This window comes from Temnothorax curvispinosus, unplaced genomic scaffold, assembly GCF_003070985.1.
Source record: "Temnothorax curvispinosus isolate PA1 unplaced genomic scaffold, ASM307098v1 QBEX01000345.1, whole genome shotgun sequence".
Taxonomy (NCBI): Eukaryota; Metazoa; Arthropoda; class Insecta; order Hymenoptera; family Formicidae; genus Temnothorax; species Temnothorax curvispinosus.
This window is the reverse complement of record NW_020210125.1, coordinates 63674-88783: the sequence shown is the minus strand read 5'-3', so window position 1 is coordinate 88783 and position 25110 is coordinate 63674. Positions and strand designations below refer to the sequence as shown.

General features: G+C 39.1%; 1 protein-coding gene across 2 annotated transcripts in view; it reads left to right on the top strand.

The window, feature by feature from the left end:
- LOC112453700 (apoptosis-stimulating of p53 protein 2) overlaps positions 1-25110 on the top strand; it is a 60238-nt gene continuing 35128 nt past the window's right edge. The window contains exons 1-3 of one of the 2 annotated variants that reach the window (XM_025014621.1): positions 1-206; positions 1264-1726; positions 4409-4464. In XM_025014621.1, coding sequence (XP_024870389.1) covers positions 4432-4464 — 33 coding nt within the window. In that variant the 5' untranslated portion in view covers positions 1-206; positions 1264-1726; positions 4409-4431. Of the gene's footprint in view, positions 207-227; positions 481-1263; positions 1727-4408; positions 4465-25110 lie in introns of those variants that run through there. The other variant, XM_025014625.1, reaches the window with a different exon arrangement.

Sequence of the window (25110 nt, the reverse complement as noted above, 5' to 3'; positions counted from 1 at the left end):
TAAGTTACCTCGGCCGGTCGGTCGGTTGGTCGGTCGGTCGGTCGGTCGATCCGTCCGTCCGCTCACGTTACAAGTTTGAAACCGCGCGTAACGTCGGTTTCGTCGAGCTCGAGGGGCCCCCAAGCCCCAAGCTCCCGGAGTCAGTCGAGTCGGTCCCTTCGTCGCCGAAGTGTCGCTGCCGTGCCGCCGCTGAGACCCAAGTTTGTGTAAGTTCGTCGCGTCGTGGGAGCGTGCGCATACGCGCTCGCGACAAGCGACAATCCCCGGACCGACACCGGTCGGGCGTCGTGCGCGGACGCGAGCGAGGATGAGGATTCGAGAAACGCGTCTTCGCCAGCGGTGACAAGATCGCGCGCGCGCGTCGGCTCTAGAACGGCGATCGTGCGTGCGTGCGTGCGAGCGAGTGTGTTGGTGCGCGCGTATCGCGAGTGAGTGTGCGCGCGCAACATACGCTCGCGGGCACACACGTAACGTATATACGTACGTCGACATACGTGTTGGAGTCAAGAGTGAAAGAAGGAGAGAGAGAGAGAGGGCAGGCGCGCTCGCGCGCGTAACGGCTTCGTTTCTTCTCTCCTTCCGTCGGTATCGCGGCCGCGCCGCGCCGAATCGCCGTATCCCGCGATTGGTCGGTGCGTGGTATTTTTGAAAAGTCGTATATTCCCCCCCGCTCGCGCCGCTATACCTTCCCTCTCGTCTCTCCCGTTATAAACGCGGGAGCGACGGGAAAATCCGCGCCGTCGCCGTATGGGACGATTTTGAGAAAGCCGTCCGTCCGCGTCCCCCCCTCCCGCGTCGCGTCGCACGCGAGAGGCGTCCTGTCTTCTCGGCTCGTCCGCGCGAATGCGCGCGCGAGCCCAGCGGAAAGTTCGAATTCGTCGGTGACAGATAGACGATCTCTCGGCGAGGACGGCGAGGACGGAGCCGAGAGGAACCGCGGCCGCGTGCCTTCTTCTTTGTTCAACTCCGCGCTCGGCGGAAATCCGAATTCTCGCTCGCTCGCCTCCGACGGCTCCGACACTCCGGGGTCCAGCACGCGATCGCGCCGGAAAAAACGTGAGAGAGCGATCCGATCCGCGACGGCGCGGCGGAGAATGCCGAGACTCGCCGAAATCTCGCCGCTTTCGAACGGCGCGGCGCGGCGGCGGCGGCTCGGCACGACTCGCCGTCCTCGCCGACGAATTCGGATGGAACGCGAGTGAAGTGAGCCCCCGGATTACCGGTTCAGTGTTCTTTACCGATTGCTTCATGTGTGATACGCAGCAAGAGAGAAAGGAGGAGGATCGAGCTGACGCCGAGTTCTTCGGCTAACCGCTCGTCGTCGTGGATCAAAGTGACCTGCGGATCAAAGTGTCGTCGCGTTTGAGAGTGTCGAGGCTGCGATCGACCGCGAGTCGCGGAAATCTACGGGAATTTCCATTCGCGTAGCTGTGCGCCTGGGTGCAGTGGTGTGTGTGTGTGCGCGCGCGCGCGCGCGGTGCGAGGTTAGGATCGTGCCGCTGTGAGAGAAAGAGCGGCATTCTCCTCCCGTGAGTCCCGCGGCCCGTGGCCGGGGGAAAGGAGAGCGGCGAAGGAATCGGCGTTGCGGCGCGCGCTAGACACACCGCGAGGAAAACGGAATATCGAATCGACGACGCCGGGCGGAGGGGGGTGGCAGTCCTCGATCGAGATCTGGATTACGCGGGCGCGTCGAGGATCGCCAAGATTTTGCCAATTCGTAAAAAAGGTGAGTCCTTCCCCCTTCCCCTCCCCCTCCCCACTTTGTAAACAGAGAAATCGAGAGTGCGATCCTGATTCCGCATTCCGCTGATATTTCCTTCGGATGTTGTCGCCTGTGCGGGAATCGATCGGCGCGAATCCGAGATCGAAAAACGGCGAACCGTTGGCCGCGACGCCGCGACGCCGCGACACGCGACGTCGCGAGAGAGGAGGACGAACGAGGGAAGCAGCCAGTTATTTCTGCTCGCGCGACCAACGTTTTGTTTACGCTCGCCGCCTGTTTTCCACGTCTCGACGCTCTCGGGTCGTCGTCGTCCGGGCGTGATCGATCAAACAACTCCACCGTTGGCTTCCCGTATCGAATAATTCGATCGCGCGGCTCGCCGGATACCGCGGAATGACCGGTGTGTCTGTACGACGAGTTCGAATTTGTACGTCGCGAACGAGCGGTATACTGTCTTGCACATGTAAACAAACTGTCAGCAAAACGCAAATATCGCCGAGTCTTCCCGCGTTTTCCGGAGTCAGGTGAGCGTCGCGGCGCCGAAGAAGCGTCGGCGCTCGATTCTCGCTCGGCTTTCGTTCGACTTCCCTTTTCAACGTTTCGATAATGCTGGAGAGGAACTAATTCCGAGCGCCGAAGCACAACAGTCGTGAAACCTCATTGATACCGCGTCACGGTAGCTACCTCGGCGTCGCCGCTGATTCGGACCGATTTCGCCATCGCGTAACGTAAGTACGCTCTCCGGTTAACGTACTCTCGCGAGAAAGCGGCGTAGCAGCGGAACACACAATTCTGTCGCGCGAGTCCCCGTTTCGCGATCGCGTGGAAAAGCCGACCTGCCTGAGAGCTAAACCCTTTTACACTTAAGGAAAGCGGTGTCGATCCCGACGTGTTTGTGAGAACCAACGGTGATTTCTAACTCGAAAAACTTGTAGGTATGTACGCTCGGAGAAAAAGAAATGGTACAGCAACTAGAAAATTGCGGGAAGTAACATGTGAAATTGCGACGGGACAAACAAGTTTGCAGTAATTACGTGGTTAGATGGATTATAAAAAAATGAGACAACTGTGTATTAACGAAAAAAATGCGTTATGAACGAAATACACATTCGTACAAAAATAATGTTATAAAACAAAAATAAAAAAGGTATGCTATATTGTATCATTATGGCAAAGTGGCTCTTTTCAGAAAAATGCTGCCGATAAAGCAGAAGATATAATTGTCATAATTTATTACCAAATTCTTGTGTGAAGTCCATTTAACTATGTTATAGTTATCTCGCTCTGTTTCACCACTATTCAATGGTTTATGTTTATACAGTTAACGAAGTAACATTAACGCCCCAACTATGTAATTCGACTAAGTTTCTGTGCTGTTGTCGCAGCTACAAATATTAGCTTATATCTGCTGCTCTGATTACATTTTGATAATCTTTAGTATGACTTTTCATTGCACTGACTAACGAACCATATTTATCATTCTCGCTTTAGCAGTAATTTCTCTGATATTTTCGACATATATACATATTTTAATTCCTTTCTCTTTGAGGAAGCTTCACCCACGTTCGAATCTCATGACTTTCTAAAACTGGTTAATTTAAATTTTGGATGACTGGTGGATTTAAATTTTGTAATCGTCACATTAATAGCTGCCAGAAGTATTTTGTTTTTTTTCTGAGTGTACCCAGATTATAAATAAATTAATCTCTCAACGATATATTTTAACGCACTGTAATATATACGCCGATAATTAATATCTATAACTATAAAAGTTAATTAAACAAAGAATATCTCAGCCTTTGGTACATAATAAATAATTTAGGAATTATTTCGCCCGTAATCTATGAATAATATAGCGTACATTAATTGCACTGACTAATGAGCCACATTTGTTATTCTCATTTTAGCGGTAATTTCTCTGATATATTCTTCGTGTACACATATTTTTTGCCGCTTTTTTCACACAATTTATTTAATTTTCTTCCCTTTGAGAAAGCTTCATCCACGTCCGCGAATCTCGCGGACTTATTTCAATCTACATGCAAGAAAGTATAAGAACGCGCAACTTGAAAAAGTGTCGGATCCACTGTTCGCCGTCGGCGGCACTCCGTTTGCTGAATCAATTTGTCTTTATTAGCTGTATATTTACATCTGAAAGATGCTGTACGAAACGCACGAACGGAATTTTCCATTTCAACGGTCGCTGTTAGGTGACTTACGGTAGAAATGGAAAAATCTTTACGCTCGCGCGCGGAATCGATCGTTTCGCAATTCCAATCGTCATCTCCGATTATCATTTATTATTGTCCGCTCCGATGATTTGACGAAGTACAGACAATAGACAATTCGCGCCGCGTATAGAGCGGTAACAGGTTTCTTTTTTCTCTTAGGCTGCGTGCTGCGCGTTTTCCGCACTTTTCCGCACAATATATATTTTCTTTTATTTTTTTTTCTGCGGCGATTTTACCTCGTCGGTTCGAATTCCGCTTCGAAGTCATTTCTGAGACGCGCAGATTTTCAGCAGTAAGCAGCTTTTAAACGATTATATATGCCGCAAGAAATGTCAATAAGTCTCCATTGGATTAACAGAGAGAGATGCACTCGCGCGAAATTGAATATTTAATCTTGATACGAGACTACGTACAGAGAATTATTTACTGACAATTGCGTTATTATCTCTTCCAGGAGGACACACGGACAGGGATGGCATGAGGGAGGGCTCCGGCAACGTTGCCGACGTGGTGAGTGGATTTTAATACACTTCTCTCCGCGACTATTTACCATAGTTTACCCTTAACTCAAAGGACGCGCGTGCAAATTTTTTTGAACCCGGACTTGGTTTTCATATCATTTATGCAGGAGAGTTTCGCGCCGATGGACGGGACAACATTCTTTTTAAGCTCGTTATCGTCGTTATCTTTTGGCATCTCGCGTCAAAGTGACCGCGTTGGAAACAGCCGCGCGGAGTATTTTCGAAAGCCTTCGGGCTGTTGGCGTCGAGAAGTAGGCTACCAGGTTAATACTCGGCAGAGAGACGGAGAGAGAGAAAGAGAAAAAGAGACGGAGAAAAGCGAGTACGAGGAGAGGCAGAAAGAAAGGAGAAATTTAATATCTCACATTACCGATATAATTGATCCGTAACGAAATACATCGCGTCGACTATCCGACCGGGATTTCTTGCGTTTATGTTTCTCGGTACAACAACTCGACGTAGATGACACAGTAAACCGAGAGCCCGGAAGGGACGGAATGTGGTGGCGCACAGCACAAGTTTGAACTAACGACTTTGGTAAAGGGACAAAAGCGCGGATACACGAATACACTGTATATGTATAGTGTAGACAGTGGTGAAACACGAATGCCGCACCATAAGCTTGGCGAAAAAACGAATGTATTTGATTTTGACATTTTACTTACTATTTTTCCCGCTTAAAGCGATTTAAGCGAAACTTTCCGGTATCTCTTTCTCTCTTCGTAATTTCTCGTAAAGAAGTTTGGAACAAATTGAATTGGTTATTAATTAAAATAACGAGTATAATTTACACGGGAATGCGGATACTAATTAAACAATGCCCTATTCGAGCGATATCCGCCAATGTATTAATTCCTCCTCCACGCGCATTAAAATTCCGCAGTGGATTCTGCCTCATTAAAAGTTATCGAGCTTTTTGATTTTAATAAATTGTGGAAAGCTTCTATTATTAAACTTCCACACTCCGTTTGCCTTTGATAAATTTCTGTTTGAACTCCGCATTGTGTGCTGAATTATGCACGTCGCGAAAGGGAAAACGGCTTAGGTGCAAGAAAAATCTCTAGCAATATCTTATTATGAGAGCCTTCACAATAGCTGAGCTTTTAGAAACTGAATTTATCAAAAATAGAGCATAGTCTTAATAACTGTGAAAGTAAATCCCAAATTCCAATTGATTCGCACACAATTTTTAAACAATAATAAAAAGTTTATTGGAGAGAATGTTTTTGTCATTTTTTCCGTTAAATTTACTAGCAGCATTTCGTATATTCTATTCTAACGCGCTTCAGTTGCGATTCAACGAGATATAAACCGCCGTCCGAAACATTTGTAGACTATAATTATGGAATATTCAGGTATCGGATATATATTAATTCGCGCTAATAAAACACAGTGCTGCTCTATTAATATACCAGCAATATTCAAAGCCTTCTACTTCTCTAACGAAGTTTATTTTTAACATTTATAAATTATAAATGTTCAAAGTGTACAAAGTAGTATAAACGGATTTGGAACGCACGTGATAAAGCGTCGGAAATTTGAACGTAAATGCGGCATTAATAATCGTTTTAATTACGATCATATAATATATTAATCGATTACAAGGATAATCGCGAAAATAATCAATTGCTAGTGTTGTAACGCGATCGTGTTCAATTTTGCACCGGCGTGGAAATGCGACAGCATTCACGGGGAGAGTGACAGGTGACAGCAGTCGTTGCTCGTTTCTCGTTACTCGCTATTCATTATGCAATACGCGACAGAATTAGATCTCGTTATCGCCTCGTACGATTTTACGGCGTCGAGTCGGCCACGTGTCGTAATAGACATGAATGTAATCGATATTAATCGACACGTTTCACGGCGCGGATCGTCCTGTGTCCGTTTGCCCGCTACGCGCTAGTCGCTAGTCGGGCCGATCGCAATTAACGGTACGGTATTAATTAGCGGATTTATCTGCGCCGCGTGTATATGGACACAATGTATCGTCGCCATAAATTGTACGTATCTCGCGTCCCATTTGCTTCGTTAGTGCGCTTAAACGAGATTTGGATACGTTTCATCTGCGAATATTCGCGCAGACCGTATTGTGCCATATCATTTGAGTGTGAAAATGGCAAAAATATATCACTCGTTCAGAAGCGGAATCATTGGACGCGTGTATTAATCTTCTCATATAAGAGTTCTCATATATCTTTGTTTTAATTTTATCTTTACATTTATACAATAACTAGCTTAAACTACTTAGCGTTACCTCGGGCTTTAATGTCAAGGGGAGGGGGGGATGAGGTTTCATGGTAGCCTCTATTTTCCACAGGGATCTAAAGAGAAACTACGCAAAATTTCGTCCAGATTGGTCAAAGGGTTCAGAAATTAATAGGGAACACGGACAGACATTTTAGTTTATATACATGTATAAACTTCGATACAGTTGCAAATATTAAATAATGTACAGAAATTAGGCATCGAAGTATGAAAATATAAATATAACAGAGACTGCATATAAATACTTTTACTAAAGAATATTTTTTGTTTATAAATCACATTTCGCGTATCTTTTATTTTGTTTTGCTGTACGAAAATTGCGCCAAGTTGGCAATTTATTTTCTGAATTTCGATATGTGTGTACGAAGATGCGGAAAAATCGATCTTACAAAATCTCTTTTTTTTTTATCTAGAACAACTTTATTTGCGTCGAACATAATGTCATACAATCTTAGATATGAAAAATTCTCGAAGAGCTGCACATGATTCATTCTTTGATCACGTATCTGTGAAGCACCGGCGGGGCGGCCGCACTTTATCGATAAGATCTGCATCCGGCGTATCTAACTTTCCCGACACTTTTGAGAGTTTCGCACTATGTTCCGATCACATGCATTCAAGCAAGATAGGAAGCGAATATATTATCTCGTTCTCTACATTTAGCTGCTGCGACATGCGAGAGCGCTGAAATGTTTGATGCAGACCTGAACACAGCTACCGGTGGCATCTTCATAGTTACGTAGTCAAAGGGTGCACCCGGCATAACTACCGCTTTGCCTTCAGGCATTAGACGCGCGTATAGGTATGAGGTTGACCGCTGGGGAATTTTGGTATACAAGATTGGGTTTATTAGTAGGAATTAGCAGATTCACGTTAGTTAATTGCTGTACGGTTTTGCACGTAATTTTCAGAATCTCTAAGAGAGAGAAAGAATATTTTTGTTAATACAAAAAATTTCATTGTTCTACTATACAAATTTAGTAAATTAACTTTAGTGGTATACCTCTCTTTGTTTGAGACAGAAACCGTCGCTATATAGATCTTGTGTCCATTTAAAAGAGATTTCTATCGCATATTATTACGTAACCTACAGTGTTTGCGCATAGAGCGAATATAAATCAAAATCAGATATAATAGGAATCTAGGACCCTTGATTACCTTCACAAAAAGAAGTCGCAGAATCACGATGATCGTGTGGGGTCGTCAATGGCCATTACCGCATCTACAAGATAAGCAAATACGTTTTTAATGACATACGTCATCGGTCTTTCGCTCTCTTTCTCTCTCTCTCTCCCTCCCTCTCTCTTTCTCTCCCCCTTTCCCTACCCCTTTTTCCCTCTCTTCCTGATAGCGAAGATGACGGAGGCGGATCCATGTGAGCGGCTCTCCCCCCGATTTTTCCTTTCGATCCCTTCTTCCACATGACTGAACCTGCTTGAATGCGTCGATGCGTCGAAACCGAGGACGAAACCGTGAATGTCAGGAACTGAATAATAATGCTGACACTGCCTATATTCGATGTTCCTTAATTAAGAAAAGTAATTACTTTGGCGAATATGTGTTGGCTGCGTATAGAGCGTTCTGGTGTTAATCTTCCTTGGTGAGAACAATGAGCATAGAGGGTTAAACCGCTGACCAAACATATATATACAATAATACTAATCCCACAATGTGTGGGTATTAAGGTCGTATTACAGTGTGCGGATATTAAGATGGTGTGCGCGTATATATACACGTAGCGAACGGACAATAAATGAATAGCAAACACGAAATTGAATTTATTTGGAACTTTCTTTGACGTACCGTTACGAGCGAATTGGACTGAATGAGAATCGAACGTTCTATTTGCATCCCCTATTCTTTCGTTGTTCATTGTTCGTTCGTTCATGTATGGCTGTCTTTAGATGTTAAGCTGTACCGTTAAATTATTAGGTTAATGGAAAAAATTGATCGTTTTTCCAGCTTTGATGCATTGAATTAGAAAACTCAAATATTTTTGAGAAGGAGATTAAATAATTTCTCTTTCGATAAAAAAAAGCATATTGAAGCCCCGAGGCGTCAATTTTGCTTCCAATTTCCTGAGATTTCGTTTTCAACTTTATTTGACAAATATGGGACAATTTCTTGCGCCTACCAATATCATATCGAAAAAAAATTCAAACAAATTATTCATTAGATTAGTGGCAAACAAATATTAAATTTTAGTAAACAAGAATTAACGAAATATATTACTATTCAACTTCATATACATATGTTGTTTTGAAGTAGTTATCGATAAAATACAATACAGCATTGAATATAATTTTTTTAATTCTTACGGTTAATCTTTTATAGATTCCTTAATTTAAAAGTCAATCACGTTAGAAAAGTTACATAAAGTAATCGGCTTTTTTAAATATTTTATTATCTATAATATTTTAAAATAAATTCTATTTGTTACTTGGTATATTTATTTGAAAGTTGAAGGGTTTGAAAACATTTAGTCATCAAAACTTGGCCATTATTGAAACGGGAATTATTATTTTCGTTAAATAATACCGTAATATCCCTGACCAAAAGATTAGCGTCCCCTGCTTAAACAGGTATTATTGCGTTGTTATTTACAGTAAATAATAGCTTGAGCCCGATAATTCCAACTAATACCTCAGAATTCGCTAGCGATTTACTCTTCCAACAGCAAATTCCAAGTTATTTGAACGTTCCACGAGTGCAATTTTGACCCATGTTCGACCATGATGGAATGTACCCATTAGCACGTTGGAAATGGACGTTGCAGTTGTAGTCGGAAGAGGTATAAACCGTCTTTTATCGCAATTACGATAGGCTATTTGAGGGATGCAAAAACTTGAACTGCATTTGCTTAATCCATTAACGACCGACATCTTATCTTTATAGGACTAAAATTTTGTTACACGTAAAAGATAATTTCTTTTTATTAATGATCTTTTTTAAAACTTTGTAATACTAAATTTTCAAATATTAACCGCACGGTTGGGGTCTGGCTGGACTCCAAGCGCTATTTTTGTTACGTAATCTCTCAGTTATACGAGTTATGTGTTTTATTTATTATGTACTCTGAAACTTATACATCTTACATTACTTTTAGAGAAAATAAAAAGAACTTGTGGAGATCCCTGCAGATCCCACCTGCGGGTATATGTTACTAAAAATAACGCGCGTACTTAAAGGTTAAATTATTAACTACTTGATAACTTTAATATTAATATGAGGCATATTAAAAATGAAAAATTGTGATTTAGAATTTTTTATTTTAGAATTATAGTTTCTTTTAACAGATCAAATATATGATGAAATCGCAACAAACTAAAATATTGTACTAAACGACAATGTTTTGTCTAATTGTATCGATAGAAAGCAAACAATTAATTTTCTAGTACTTAGTCGATGGCTGATTAGTTAATTAGTCTCTCTATTTTCGATCTTGGTTTAAAAAATGGATACAAAGTTCTCTAACTGTTGCAGTGTCTCGTAAAACGATAAGCTCAAAGTAATCGCTAGATAACTTGAATGAATAAATAATTAGAAAGCATGATGATGAATTTTAATGACATTTGCTTTTGCGCCGGCAGTGTTTCTTGTTACTGTAGGCTTATAGTATTATCGTAGCGTTCTATATAGGTGCGTATATTTATCCGCTCCGTAGACGCCAGGACTTCCATAATGCATACAAATATCCGTAGCTGTCGTTTATCGATAGGCAGATGCGAATCCGAACGTCATGAGAGTATCGTTTTCACATTTGCCTCGGTATGCGCTAAACGTCAGCGCTAAATACCAAAGCCGTATACGCCCCCTACTGCAGCTCGCACAATCGGTCAACGACGACAGCGAGCTGCTGATTCGATCGTATGCTAATTTCATTGCTGAACACGTCCGTAGCAATCTTCGACGGCATTAACTCTTTGACACTTTGACTGTTGCGTTATACATGACGCCCGTTCGGAGTCGGAGCACGATGGGAAATGCAGAGTAATACAGTTGAAGCAGATAAACGATTTTACATGCATGAATAAATTGCGAATGTTGAATACAATTTTTTCATACTTTTAATATGAAAAGAATTGTTGTCGGCGTTCCTCGCTCCGTTCTTAAGAAAACTGATATCGAAAATCGAAAGATTTTTAGTATATCTTTCGTTAAATACGCTTGGATAACTTTTAATTACATCGCGAGAAAAATCGTCTGTATTTATTCAAGAAATTTTAATCATTCCCTTAAAAGATATTATAGATAATTAGCTGAGGTAATTAGCTGATTCTCTTTTTATTGAGTTATTTAAAAAACTTAATTGATATTGAAGTACAAGAGATCTTGTTTTAATTAGCTAACGTTGTAATGTAACTAACATTTGCGGTAACGGAGCAGTATTAATGGATTAACTGTATCGAATGGCACTCCTTTCCATTTGATTTCAAATGCCGTAGCATCGCTCTTTGTGTCCCCTTTACCTGTGCCTGTGCCGGCTTTTGCCCGTGCAGCTTTGATGAGCACGCATTCCCCATCCCGTTTATACTATCAGGTGGATTTCAGCTAGTGACGTTTACGACTCACAACGCGACACAATACGAGCAGGCCGAAGAGACGGAAGAACCGCAAGAGAGGCCTAAGTGCAAATACCTGTTTCCGGAAACGGATAGCTTCCTGCTTTTCGCGCGCTTAATCCGCGATCGGTGTATCGATCGTGCATATACTCTGTTAATCGTAACGCCGCTCTCCAAATTAATCTATTAGATTTTTTCCTCATTTGTTAAAATGAAATATATAATTCTTATATTCTTGTTTACAAAAAATAGTTAATCATTTGATTCATTTATCTTATTTTTAATTAAACATATATCGCTATGGATTTTTTTAGCTAAAATCGCTGATTTGTTCTCGACAAACAATCAAAGTTTGACGTAAATATGTTTACAATCCCTGCTACGTATCATAGGATTTAGTTGCCTTCCCTTTTACCTAATACTTTTTTTTTATACCTTTCGAGTCGTCCGATATCACTTGTCACGCCGTGCGCTGTCGACATTCGACAGATACGACGCCCACAATGGCGCGTTTGCGGTTGTATCTATCCGTCGCCTTTTCCCGCGACGGGAGATAAAAATCCACCGGAGATGTATATTCCCACGGAGGGATCGAAGGGATACAGCGGCGCGCGAGGGAAAGGATCGGAAACGAGGGAGGCAACGGGAGAGAGGAAAATCGGGCAAGGCGAGAGGACGGGAATGGAAGGAGCGACGCGCGATCCACTCTCGGATTCCTCTCGTCTAAGCCAGAAACTCGCCTTGTGTGCCTTCTTTGCCGTTTTCAGCGCGAGTTGTATACTTCTTCGAGTAAAGTCTTACTAAAGTCGCAGAATGATCTATTTCCTCTCGTTTCTTGAAGCCGTCTTTAGCTGATAAGACTGTTGCGCCAATAGTCAAAGCTACGATTTCTCTATCCGTGTTTTATTTCGGTTTCACGAGGCGATTAAGGCACGCGGCAATCGACATTTTCAAACGCGCGTAAAATAATTATATTTTAAATGGAATAGTGCTTTAATCTATAGCGCTTGATCGCAAAATAATTTTAGAATTCTCTTTATGACAAGTAATACTAAAATAATTTATTAATTCTATAGAATTTACTTACCATATACACGGAGGAGGCGTATAATACTCCACAATGTGTGCGCGCGCGACTCTATTATTCCGTTCTACAATTCCTGACTCTCGGTATCTCTCAATGAGGAAACGTGGCGAACTTTACTCGACTCAAAGTATCTTGACAGCCCTATTCATCACGTAACGTAAGGTAGCACTCAGATCCATAACACTCAACACGGTAATGACTGGGAGAGCTCAGTGAGAGCTTTTATTTCGCGAGACGTGTCGGCGTCGCGTTGATGCATCGATTTACGCGTCTATGGACATCGGCACGTGTGTACAATCCAATGAATGCAATTCGCTCGTTGCAGATGCGTCGAATGAGCGCGAGTCCGGTAAACGTAATCGGGCTACGGAGCGAGCGGGTGCATTCAGTGCGTTTGCACCAAGCGAATTAATGCACACCTGACTGTATGCGTCGCGTTTATAGTCACTTCCTGTATACGGGGTGTGCCGGAGCAACCGGACGTTCTCCCTATGTGATTTGGATACCATCTAGCAAATTGAATTGCTGTTTCAGCGATAGAGATTATTAATAACAGAGATGATTTAAAAATATTTGAAAAAAGATTAGAGATGTGATGAAAAAGAGAAAAGACTGTTATGGACTGAACATGATTTACAGAAATATACTTTCAATTTTGAAAAAGATTGAAAAAATCTAGTGCAAGGAAAATAGAATTAAAAAATAATGCCATTAAGTATGCACGCACACTTCGATTTACATAATATCTCTTCTGCACACGTTTGAATTTTACGGCCGAAAAATCTTGATCTAATAAAATAGGGATTACTGCGTAGATTTTTGAAAAAGTTATTCCTTTTTGCACCGAAAAATCCCCTTCGTGTGAATTGGGGAACAAGTTTATTCTCTCATAATTTCCCGCGTGCGCATTCAGCTGTGTAATTAATGCAGATATATGCAAATGCGCAATTTACGACTAGCAAAAAATGCCATCGGATTTCATATTACAACGTCTTTTTAAAGTAACAAACCGCGCGCGTCTTTTCACATATATGCACACAAAAATGCTTTAATCTTTCGATTTGATCTTCGATATCACCACGTTTTTTCGCGCGTTAAAGAATCTCGCATCAGGTATATATAAATATTTAAAATAGAAATTGTTTTTTTTGTATAAAATTTTTGAGAACTTTATTGTTTTGTGCATTTTACCGGAAACATTTCCGCTAATCGAAACCTTGTTTGTTCTCTGGTATTATTTCCGTTGAATATTCGGCTCTCTAATTAATGCGGACATATGCAAATGTGCACAAAGCATAATAGGCGAGACAATGTCTAGTATATTACATAATCATATTGTTTTAATCTCGGAAACTCGTAATTGTGTACATTTATTTCGTGAGTTACGCTACAACTATTTTTCACGCGGTTTTACCTTTATGCGCGGCAGAAATTTCCCTCGATGTTGTTAATTTTTATAGAAATTCTGTCATTTTTAGATTTATAACGATTTTTTTTTAATTTGCATTAGTCGAGAGGTCGGGTATATTCTTTCGTATTATTTCTGGACGTTCATCCATTTAATTAATGCGGACATATGTAAATGTGCGATGTAACAATGCATGCGAGAAAACGTCGAGATATCTCTGCAATTTCACAGTATTACGTATATTTTTTCAAGTCGGTAGCAGATGTTTATACACCGCAGGTACATTTATGTCGACTACTTACCGAATTTACGCCGAGACTCACGCTATATTTTTTTGCGTAATTTTACTTTTGCGCGATGGAAAAGAAGTTACTTGACTAAAATATTCAAAAGAACAATTATAGCCGTAAGCGTATTTTCACAAATTTAGCCGAGTGTTCTAATTTTTGTAATTTATATGAAAATTTGTCACTTCCTCATATGTTTATGCCGGTATATACATCTTCGTGTAATACTCAAATGTACAATGCATTCAACTCGTTTGATTGATGCGGACGTATGAAAACGCGGAACGTACAACGTTACGTAGATAAAAATGTCGCGGCATATCGCGCTCCACCCTTACCTTGGCCGCTCTTGCTTCTCGCGTGCTATACGTATGTACATACATAGGTACATATATTTTATACATATACATACTTGGAAATACATAAGCTAAAAGGTCGCAAGGCGGAAAATGAAATTCGTGCGCCTATCGTAGCGTCATATATCCCTCACGTCCGAATAACTCGCGAGAAATTTCATCTCCTCCTCGTCATTGCTCGCGGATAGTCTTCGCGGATGCACACGCCTCATTGCTGTCGCGTCGTTCATTCGCTCGCTCGTTCGCTCGTCCGCTCGTCCGCTTCCTTTTTTGCCGTGCAATTTCCGTAGCACGCGGACTCGTCGATATTCATTCTCGTTTCTCTCTGGTCTGTACGCGACGGCATCGGCATCGGCAGCAGCGCGGAACATTCGACGGAGGATTGATTTGTCCGTAATGTCGGAAGGAGGAGGTAGCGGCAGCGTTCTCGCGCGCGTCTGATAACCGTTCGATCATCCTGCTTCTAAACGGATTACCAGCCGATATACAAGAGGGAAACGACAGCTGATTTTTAACTCGATGTTGCGTATAAAAAACGTAGAAAATGTTTAGTGTATTACAAAAAATTTTGATATATTGAGGAACAGAAAAGGAAGAGAGAGAGAGAGAGGATTCGCGAATATTACTTCTTCCTCTCCTTCTTCTTTTCTTTTTTAAAAGAAGCGAATATCTGTCCTTTTGAGGTATTATTATTATTTTTTCTAATATAAAATGTTTTTGTGAATCGTTCTAAAATAATATGTTTTGTATGAGGTATGTTTCGAATTGTGTATGAAATGTTTTGAAACATGATGTTGCTTATTGTTATTGCAATGTTTGCGAAAGAAAGGAAATCAGAATGCGAGAATAATTTATTCTTGAATACAAATGAGTTAATTCGTGTATTAACTAAAAATTATCTATCTTTCGGAAACTCGGAAAAACTTAAGAAACTTTTCTTTCACGTAACAGAAAATCAATCACTTGAGAATTAATAAGTTATTGGAATTTTATATGGTTTTTTCTCTCGATTTTTAATTACGGCTGTTAGTAGAACTAAAATGAAATTCATTTCTATTCTTATTTGATCTCGAAATTTTAGCGAATTTACAATCAATTTATCATGATTAAAGTGCAGGATATTACTGAAGGAAAAATCCGGAAAAATAAGAAATTTACGGTTCACCAACGGTCAGTAAATTTTTACCTTAATTGATTCTCCGTCTCTTTCTGGCGTTACTGCTGAAAAGAGTATTTATATAAAGTAAAATTAAAGTTAATCGATGGCGAAAACGTTAATCAAGAAATTTCTTGTATAAAATAATGCATGGAAAGATATGACACGTATTAATTATACGGCATTTTTTATCTTCTACTTTTTATAATTTTCTCACGCAAAATTATGTTTTTAGATTAATGATTCTACATTTTTCTTCTAAACTTTTTCAGAATTTTCTCTCAAAATGCAAGTTGTACTCAACATGATTCTTTCGAAATACCGCTATTAATCAAGCGCGCTAAAGGGCGCAATTCCAGGGGTACTAGTGAGAATCCCCCCACAATTGCTAAATAAATTATCGCTGACGAGATATACGAGGCAGGAAAGAAACGTGTCTATAAATCCTTTACGCGTGTCGCGCGGTAATCAATTCGACGAGACAATCTGACACGAGGAAAACGAAAACGCAACGAACATGTACGCCGTGCTTGTTTCGGCGCAAAAATCGGGTGGATTTTTAACCGTCCCATAAATTCCATGTCCATTAAAACATTTCTTCCATTTGAAATTCTAGCTTTCTACTACCGCGCAATTTTGCGCTATTTCTATGCTGATCCATTATCATAACCATAGTATCTTGATGTTTGAAAGATTTAGCATGTGAACCCTTGATCGATCGAGAAACGATATTATACCAGGTTACAACTGTTCTTGTTTTACTTTGTTGACTTTCTAATCTAACAGCTAGGTTAAATTTGAAGCTAAATCATGATATTAATTTTTTTTTAAATGGAATTCTTTATGGTTCGTATAAGCGCAAGGAGAAAGCCTAGTCTATTACGCTTCGCTTGTTCTCTCTGCTGATAAAGTACGTCCATGTTTCTACATCTCTCCTATACGCTCCAAGCTTTCCAAATGTGCGGAGATTCCGATATATTTGAGCGTGCACACATAAATCACAGGTCGCCGTGTAACCGTATAGGCACTGGACTTAATTAACAATGTAAAATCTCGCAGCGATCCCTAACACGTATACGATGTTTGTGGTTAGGTGATTTATGCGCCGAGGACAAAAACCGTAGTCCGTGTAAAGTGCTCCACTAATGTTTGACGAATAGCAAAATATTCAGGACTTTAAATTGGATATCTATTATATTTTTCTCGCGCGTGTATTTATTATAATTTTTTCGAAGCTTTAATAATTTGTGTGGCAACTGTATTGAGAGACTTTTGTGAAAGGTTCAAAGAAATGATTGAATTATTCGCATTTATGTAAAAGCAATTTATATATATGTGTCATTAAAAGTATTTTCTTAATAAATAAAATTGAAAGGCTGCAAATGAAGAATCACGCGGTAATTTCTACCACCCATGGTAATTTTATCAAAGTAAAACTGTACAAGCTCATTCGATTCGTGCGAATACAATCAAGGCTTTGTAGGCAAAGGGATGGGGAAACGAAAGGGAAGTCGAAAAAAGACAAAAGCTTCTTTCATTCACGTCCCACCCATTTGTGGCGCAACGTGATTGCGGCGGCCTCAGCATTAGCCACTGTTTTAATTAAAATATTCATTTATATCTATTATACTTTATTCAGACATGATACTTTAATTTAAAACGAAAACTGTCCATATTTATGAATATCTTAGAAATATTCACCGTTTACTTGTTATTCGAAAGATTTGTTTGGTCCATCTTTGAAGGAGAGATATACGCCTCAATTGCCATCGCTCTACATTCGTGTTGCCATTTATTAGGAAACTGTATTTGGATTTGGTGCAATCGCTTTAATCAAAGCGTTTGATCCTTGGATATACGCGGCTTATGTGTACTTCCGTTTCTGTTATTTATTGTTGTTTACTTATTTACCGTAAATAAGCTGCTTGTATTTGCGAATGGCAGTTGATTCGTGGCCTTTTCATCGTGCACACGCAGATATACAATTTGTGAAATGCAGAAAGTGATAAGCTTGATAGGCGCGCTTCGCCACGCGAAGCGTACACGTGATCCGCATAAAAGTGATATTTCTCGTGAGCCCGGCTTTGACAGAATAGTGCCAATTTTAACAAAAGCTAGCCGGCCGGCGAGACACAATATCTTCGACCGTAACGTAACAGGGAGAGAAGCGAACTCACGGTTCCCAGAGATGAAGCACTAGAAGCGCGAAGTGAAATCGAATCTCTCTATAATTGAGAAAGAATATTGGTCTGGATGCTAACGAGAAACACAAGTATATTGAAATTGCGTGAAAGGAAAAGTACATTTCACCATTCTAAAATTATGGTATGCAAAAGAAAGTTAAACAAAATGACTGGTGCAAACATTAAATAAAGTTTCTAAAATATAGGGAGTTGTAGTAATAAAATTTATTTGTTAAAAACAAATGCTTTTGCCTGACATTTTAATAATTTTTGTTAGCAGAGTACCTATATCAATTTTATTGATATTTTTTCTATGATATTTAATCTCTGACGATAGGAAAAATTTTCAATACCGCTTTTTTATCTTATATAGGGGATTAATCGCAAACAATTAAAGAGGGAAATATGAGACAAGTAATATAAAAATGTTATTCTGATGAGTTTATATTTTGTTACGCAATGAATTTTGTTACAGAGATAAAATTGAAACAACTTTTTCGCTGTATAACAACGCATATTTCGAATATTCTAATTATGGAAATACCATTTGTTAACTTAACATTTATTAATTTCGCGCTATTTAATTTGTTTGAATGATACAATTGTGTGAAATTGAAAATGTGAAATTTTGTTGCAACTTATTGTTAGAATATTATATTTAACATTTGGCCGTTACGCGATCTTTATCTTTCAATTGATGAAATTCTCGGAGAACTCTCCAATTCCATTTGAGAGTCCATTTAAGTCGCAATGAATTCAGCGGGCTTTCCCACGTTGGAATCGAAATTTATTCCAGACATGTACGTTCAACCCTGACCCTGCTTAAAGCCTGGAACTTAGTCGAAACCAGAACAGGGGCAGAGCGCGGAGAGAATAGATGTAAGAGACAAGTGCGGAAAAGAGAAAGCGAGAACACTCAACAACGCTAAGAGATATTGAAGAAGCACTACGGTACTAGGTCGTTACACGTGAAAAAATAGCTGATTTAGAAAACTAATGCTTTGTACAACGTTCTCCTAAAGTACATACCTCGGTTCAGGTACATATATCTCACTAATCGATTATTAGATATATCACGTCAAAATGTATAATTACAATATTATACATGTATTTTTTTAATAATAACTTAATATGGTATTATTATACGTATAATTCTTCTGCAGTAACATGCTTTAGGAGACATCAAAAAATATTTGTCAATTTTTTGATTATAATTGTTGATTATAACAAGACTATTATAACAATAGATATAGCATGGATTATAACAAATTTTATTTGAAACTTAATTGATAAATTTTTAACGGTTATTTACCAATTTTAATTTGGAGTTGTAAATATATGTAATATTATAAATATGTGTGTGTTTTTGTGTGATAATTATTTCGTATCGCATATTAATTTCGTAAGGTAGCGTACGGGTTTGTTTGAAATTAAAATCTTTATCAAACTCGATGTGTGGACATATCGTCAATATTAATAATATAATATTTATATACTAAGTAGATTGAAACAAATTTTCTCGTTAGTTCTCACATTTAAATAATAATATTTTCCTTCTAAAATATTCGCTCAATTGAACAGAATTCATCGTTATCTTAGGCAAACAAAACGCAAAATATGCAATAATACCTTGCTTATAGAAATTACTTTGAAGTACGTTCGGAAAATAGAATATTCGATGTATAATTATTTCGTAAAAATAACGTTAAACATCTCGTGATAGCGTACGGCCTTGATATTTGTTTTGGTAGTGGCGCAAGGCTGTCTCGTGCGCTATATTATCATTCCAAAGGTAAGACTCAAACGGACAGGTAACGGCGCGTGCCGCTCCGCGTGTCGCCGTATTACCTATCGAAACGTGATCGCATCAGGGACGGGAAGACGCAATTATATCCTACGAACAATTAGCGCGTGTCTATCAGCGCGTGTAATTAGCTTTCTGTGATTGGCAACTGCTAATTTATCGATTATCTTTAAAGAAACAGATATTTCGCGCGATTTATTCATCTCACTGAAGAAGCGGGAGAATAAGAATTATAAAGCATTATTTCATCGCGTGAGATATGATCTATTATGAGATCTATTATGAGATGCGTACGGATGATAATAACAATACTTACAATTAGATTTAAATGTTTCCTGCAGCGAGCTCAAATTTTTTCACTAATTTAAAACGTAATTTGCTCACTTGCGAATGGAGAGCGCGGATTAATACGCGAGTGGTTGTATCGAATATAACTCAAGTAATGAAAGGCCGCGATTGCTCGTATCGTATATTAATAACACGTGCATTTCATTACATTCACGTATACGAAATATATTGCGCATTGTACATACTGAATTTTAATTGTATCTTATTGGTTTGCGATTATATTAGTTGTTAACTCGACTTTATTAATCGCATCGCTCGTTGCTTTAATTTGTGAGATTCACGAGCGTCGAGCGAATCATGAAGCTTTATATCTTTTTCATATCGTTATTTTCGATGAGATTGCGTCGCAATGTAAAGTGCGCGTTGGAATTAACGTTGTCGTGCAAAGTGTCGCGCGATTATCCTACTCTGGCGATTTATTTTGCGCGATGTGTAATTAACTTTTTTCGCAAGTGTTGCGTTGCGAGTGCTACGAACGAATTTGACAATGAGAGGAGGAGATCTAGGAGGCATCGCGCGGGTAACGGCGAAGCCAATCACGGGGGCCAGTAAATTATTATATTTTATTTTGTTTGTTACTTATAGGGTTAATCATTTATAATTATTTTATATGCGGTCAGCAATTATTATTTTTGTTATTAATTATTCCGAGCAATGCTCGGCTATAATTTACGTATATTTCTGTTTTATAGTTCAACGAGACGCAACTCCGCATATCGGTGTGACATATTTTTTATCTTATTAAGATAATAGAAATATGCTTGAAAATTTCATATAATATAGATTATTTATTTAGATATATGTATACATGCATTAAATTAAGAACATACACTGAAAAAAGGTTTTGGTAATAATAACCAAGGCTTGATGAAATAGCTTCAACTAAAGGGTTTAGTGATTATAACAAAATAATTTGGTTAATGTTAACAAATTTGGTTATATTATTATTTTGTCATAATCACTAAACTCTTTAGTTGAAGCTATTTCACCAAGCCTTGGTTATTATAATTAAAACCTTTTTTTTAGTAAGAGTACAGATAAAAGTATAACATCTTGTAAAGGTCTATTACCTTAGAACGAATAGATTACCTGCCAGTTCACCTGAGTAATTATTTTGTTTATCTTTCTCTCTCTCATAAGACACTCAATCAGCACATGCTCTCTATTTTTTAAATTGATCTTTAATCTATTGATTTTTTATCAAGATGAAACTATTGATGAACCGTTTGTCTCTTAAAATATGAAACTTCATTCTAAGTATCTTATTCGATATACTTTTTGATACCAAGATGCGACAACTATAAATATGAGTTCTGAAGGTGCGAACTCTCTAATTCTTTCTCCTGTAAAATATCTAAATGTGATTGAAAGAAAAGATTTTGAAAAAAATGTCTTAGTATTTATTTAAAATTTTGTCTTTCGTAAAGTACTACTTATAGCTTTCAGCTGAGATTTCTTCTCAATGTGTGACATCATCAATGAGAGAGAGATATCATCTCATTTTTGACTATATTCAGCCATTTCTTGGCTCACGGCAAACATTTCCGTAAAGTAATTGCGAATTCCTCCGCAAACTTCATTCTTTTTCGAGGCCCGGTGAGAACGAAACTCGCTAAAGTTTCGCTTCTCCGCTCGCTCGTTTGGTCGTTAGCATATCCATCGAAAGCTTTCGACGAATCGATGCTGCTTTCCTCGGCTCTTAGAGAAGTTTTGTTGGCCACGGATACTCCCGATGCTCCCTTCCCACGCTATGACGTTTCAACTTTTATATACGATTTTATTTCAGCTAGACCTCGTTTTCATCACGCTCATCAGCATCTGCTCGATCACTAATTAGTCAAACTTTCGGTCATCGCACGATTTTAAGTCTCATTAAAAGGTAGAGGAAGTTGTTCAAAAATAAGGACTTCTAGTATCGCGTTTAATATTATGATTTCGTTTTCAAACATTTTTCGATATTTAAATGCCCGTTTTAATGCAAAAATAACCCGCTAGTTTTTTAATGATTCTATTTATTTAATCAATAAAAAATGATAGGAGAAAATGAAAAAAGAAAGAAGCGATAAACAAACGATGAGATAGAATGTCTTCGACTTTATGATGTGAATAATTCTGTAACTTGATGCTCTTTGAAACGAATATAGAACAAGAAGCAGGTGTCTCTAAAGCCGCGAGCTCTATACCATATAGAAATGTTATCGTTTTAATCCGCGATCGAAGATTGCTTTACGCTGATAAACGAGCGCGTTTATATATTTGCGCGACTGAATCTCTCTCCATGCAGAGTAGTGGATTGTTGCAAGAACGCGGTACAGAGTTTGCGGTATTCCGCTCACCAGAAGATCGCGTTACATAGCGGATACGCAACGCGGTGGCAATGCTTGTATCTATCAGATTTCCGTTTCTCTTCGCGAAGTTGCAATCTGCCCAAGTTTCAGATTTATTCCGGTTTTCACACGCAGCTCGCAGCCGGACAGATAGTCGTTTCCGGCAAAATTATTATTATATTTTCAAGGCGAATTCGATGAATCTATTATTACATCTTTCCACATTATAATTTTAGATTTATTACGTTGCTATCCGCGATATAACTTTTATGCATTTCGCTCATTTCTCTCGGATCTAAGAAATGTCTGGTCGAAAAAATGTGGCTCTGGATTTGCGTTTCTTTCTCGGGGAAAATGGTTAATATGCTCATGATGACATAATAGAGTAACGAACGGGGCCACAGGCAATGTACCTATATCGATCGCGCGATACTATGCGGCGTCGCGAGAAGACGCAAGATCACCAAGGCGCAAAAGTTCGGAATTCACTTTAATTAGATCTTCCGATAATAAAATTGCAGGCAATAATTTCAGACAACAGAATTTTGCTTAGCCGAGTTCGTGGGTCGTTACTAATCAGCTTGGGCTAACTTTTTTTCTAGGTCAGAAGTTCCGCTAAAAGTTACATGCAAGTTGTATTAAAATGCAATTTGGCAATATGATTGGAACACTCTCGTTTCACAGGAGGGCGATAATTCTTTCATTACGATACTTTTACCATAATTGACTTGTGAATATTTTGTAATTGATAATTAAGTTCAATGTTGATTATTCGCTTTGATTACTTTGATTATGATTTAGTCAATTAATTACAAAAATATTAATTACTGTCCGATTTTGCATAAAATTTTATATCTGTTGTTCTTTTTACGATATGAAATAAAGGATGCCATGATTTTTTAAAGGCTATTTCCTAATTGTGATAACAATTCGGTGATAACAACGAATATCTTTGCACGATGTATTGTTCTTTACGATCGACTTGCGATCGAAACTTTAGTAATTAATGTAACTTTAGTAACTGCAGCAGCGTTCTCTCTTTCGCCTCGGCAGAATTTCGGCATCGATTATAGCCAGTCGTTATTGAACTTGGTTGAAACGCTTCTCCTCGCAATAACGTGTTGAAAATTCGCAAGTAACGGTGTCGTTAAGTTAACTGGGTTGTAAAACAATCTACTACTTTTCAAATCACGTCTCCTACCTGCGTACCGCATATATTGCATTGAATATATACAGAGTGCTTGAAAAGGATCATCCTTTTTTTGATGATTTTTAAATAATTTGGAAATCGAGTTTCTTCGGCAATTTTTACAGTAATTATTTAATATAATTTTATTGGTTCTCCACTGGTCTCTCGATATACTTCTTAAAGTACGTAAAGAATTCTCGAACGATAGGTGACTCGTACGCCCGAAACACCCTGTATACTTCACCGAATGCCGCAATGAACAATGGTGCCTTCATCAATTGCGACAGCGCGCTGATGTCGTGTTCGTTATCACGCGGTGAATACCACTCGATATCCCAGCGCCGTGCATCGCGGTTACGTGCCAAAATCCTCCACATCCTGTCCTTTCTCTCAAATTTTCCCGAAATGAGATGGGCATACCTTGCTCGCGGTTGAAAATGCTTCAGGCTTCGAGTCGTAAGTTTTCATTGTTGTCGTCGTCGCGTTTCTATGACGACCACAAACCTGTTCGATAAACGCTGAATAATAAGTCGGTGGTTCATTGCGGCGCGAGAACGAATGCCTTTGATAGTATTCCGCGGTACTTACCGTCATTTAATAAACACAACATTATTCCGCGATTACATTAGCGCGTTGGTCTCTTTATTATTAAAAAGCAAACAACGATAAAATGTTGAGTTAATATTAATAATATTGATTCTCATTCAAGTTTGTTCTAAGATCTAATTACGGTACGGTTTTGTCGTTTCGATTGCAAATTAATTTTCAATTACGGCTAATTATTTATATATATCAACGTTATATCGATCGCGGCCGAGCTGACGCTCGGCAATTTTCCATTGAGGGTTCGTGCCATGACCACATTTACATTCGTGTATATTTTTGTTGGGTCGCTTGAAGGGGCTTGACCCAAGTCGAGATAAATTCCCTCACTCACTCATTCACCCATTCCCTTCCGAGTCGAGTAGTCGCGCAGACCCCATATGGTTGGATAGGTCCTGTTTTGTATCACGGAGACAGCCAGGCCAGAAAAGCGATCGTTGTCGACACTCCTACTAGCTGCGAGCTATCCTGAACTGAGTGACTGGCTTGTTACACATTAATTTCGATTAAGTAAGAACGACAAAGAATCTCGTGTTATTATGGCTTCGCTTATCGTGATGTGACACCGAGAGGAATAGTAATCTTTTTAATGGAACTCGCGGATCGTGTCAACGACGGTAAAACATCTCGTGAATTATTATTGCGTACATACACGCATATATACGTGAAAGACTGGCCAATGTTTTATCATCTCTTTTCCTTATTATAATATTTGAAAAACAAAAATATATCTTAATTTTTTTTATAAAATTGCATCATAATAAGATAATTAGATATACTTTATTATGTTTGTTTCTCTTAAATGACATTATTTATTAAGACAGTATCTGCGAGTCATAAAATATTTTCCACAAGCAACGCAATAATCTTCTACCGTCATTTTTTTCTAACAGCTTATAGCTCAATTTGAGACAAAATCATAAAGTCCGGTTTAAGCATTAAACTATGCACGTTGGATCCCCACTCTCGTACTTTAACACCTTAATACTCTCATAAATAAAACATTCGCCTGCAGGGTAGAGGATATAAGCTGAAACTTTAATCATGGCGGTGAATTAAT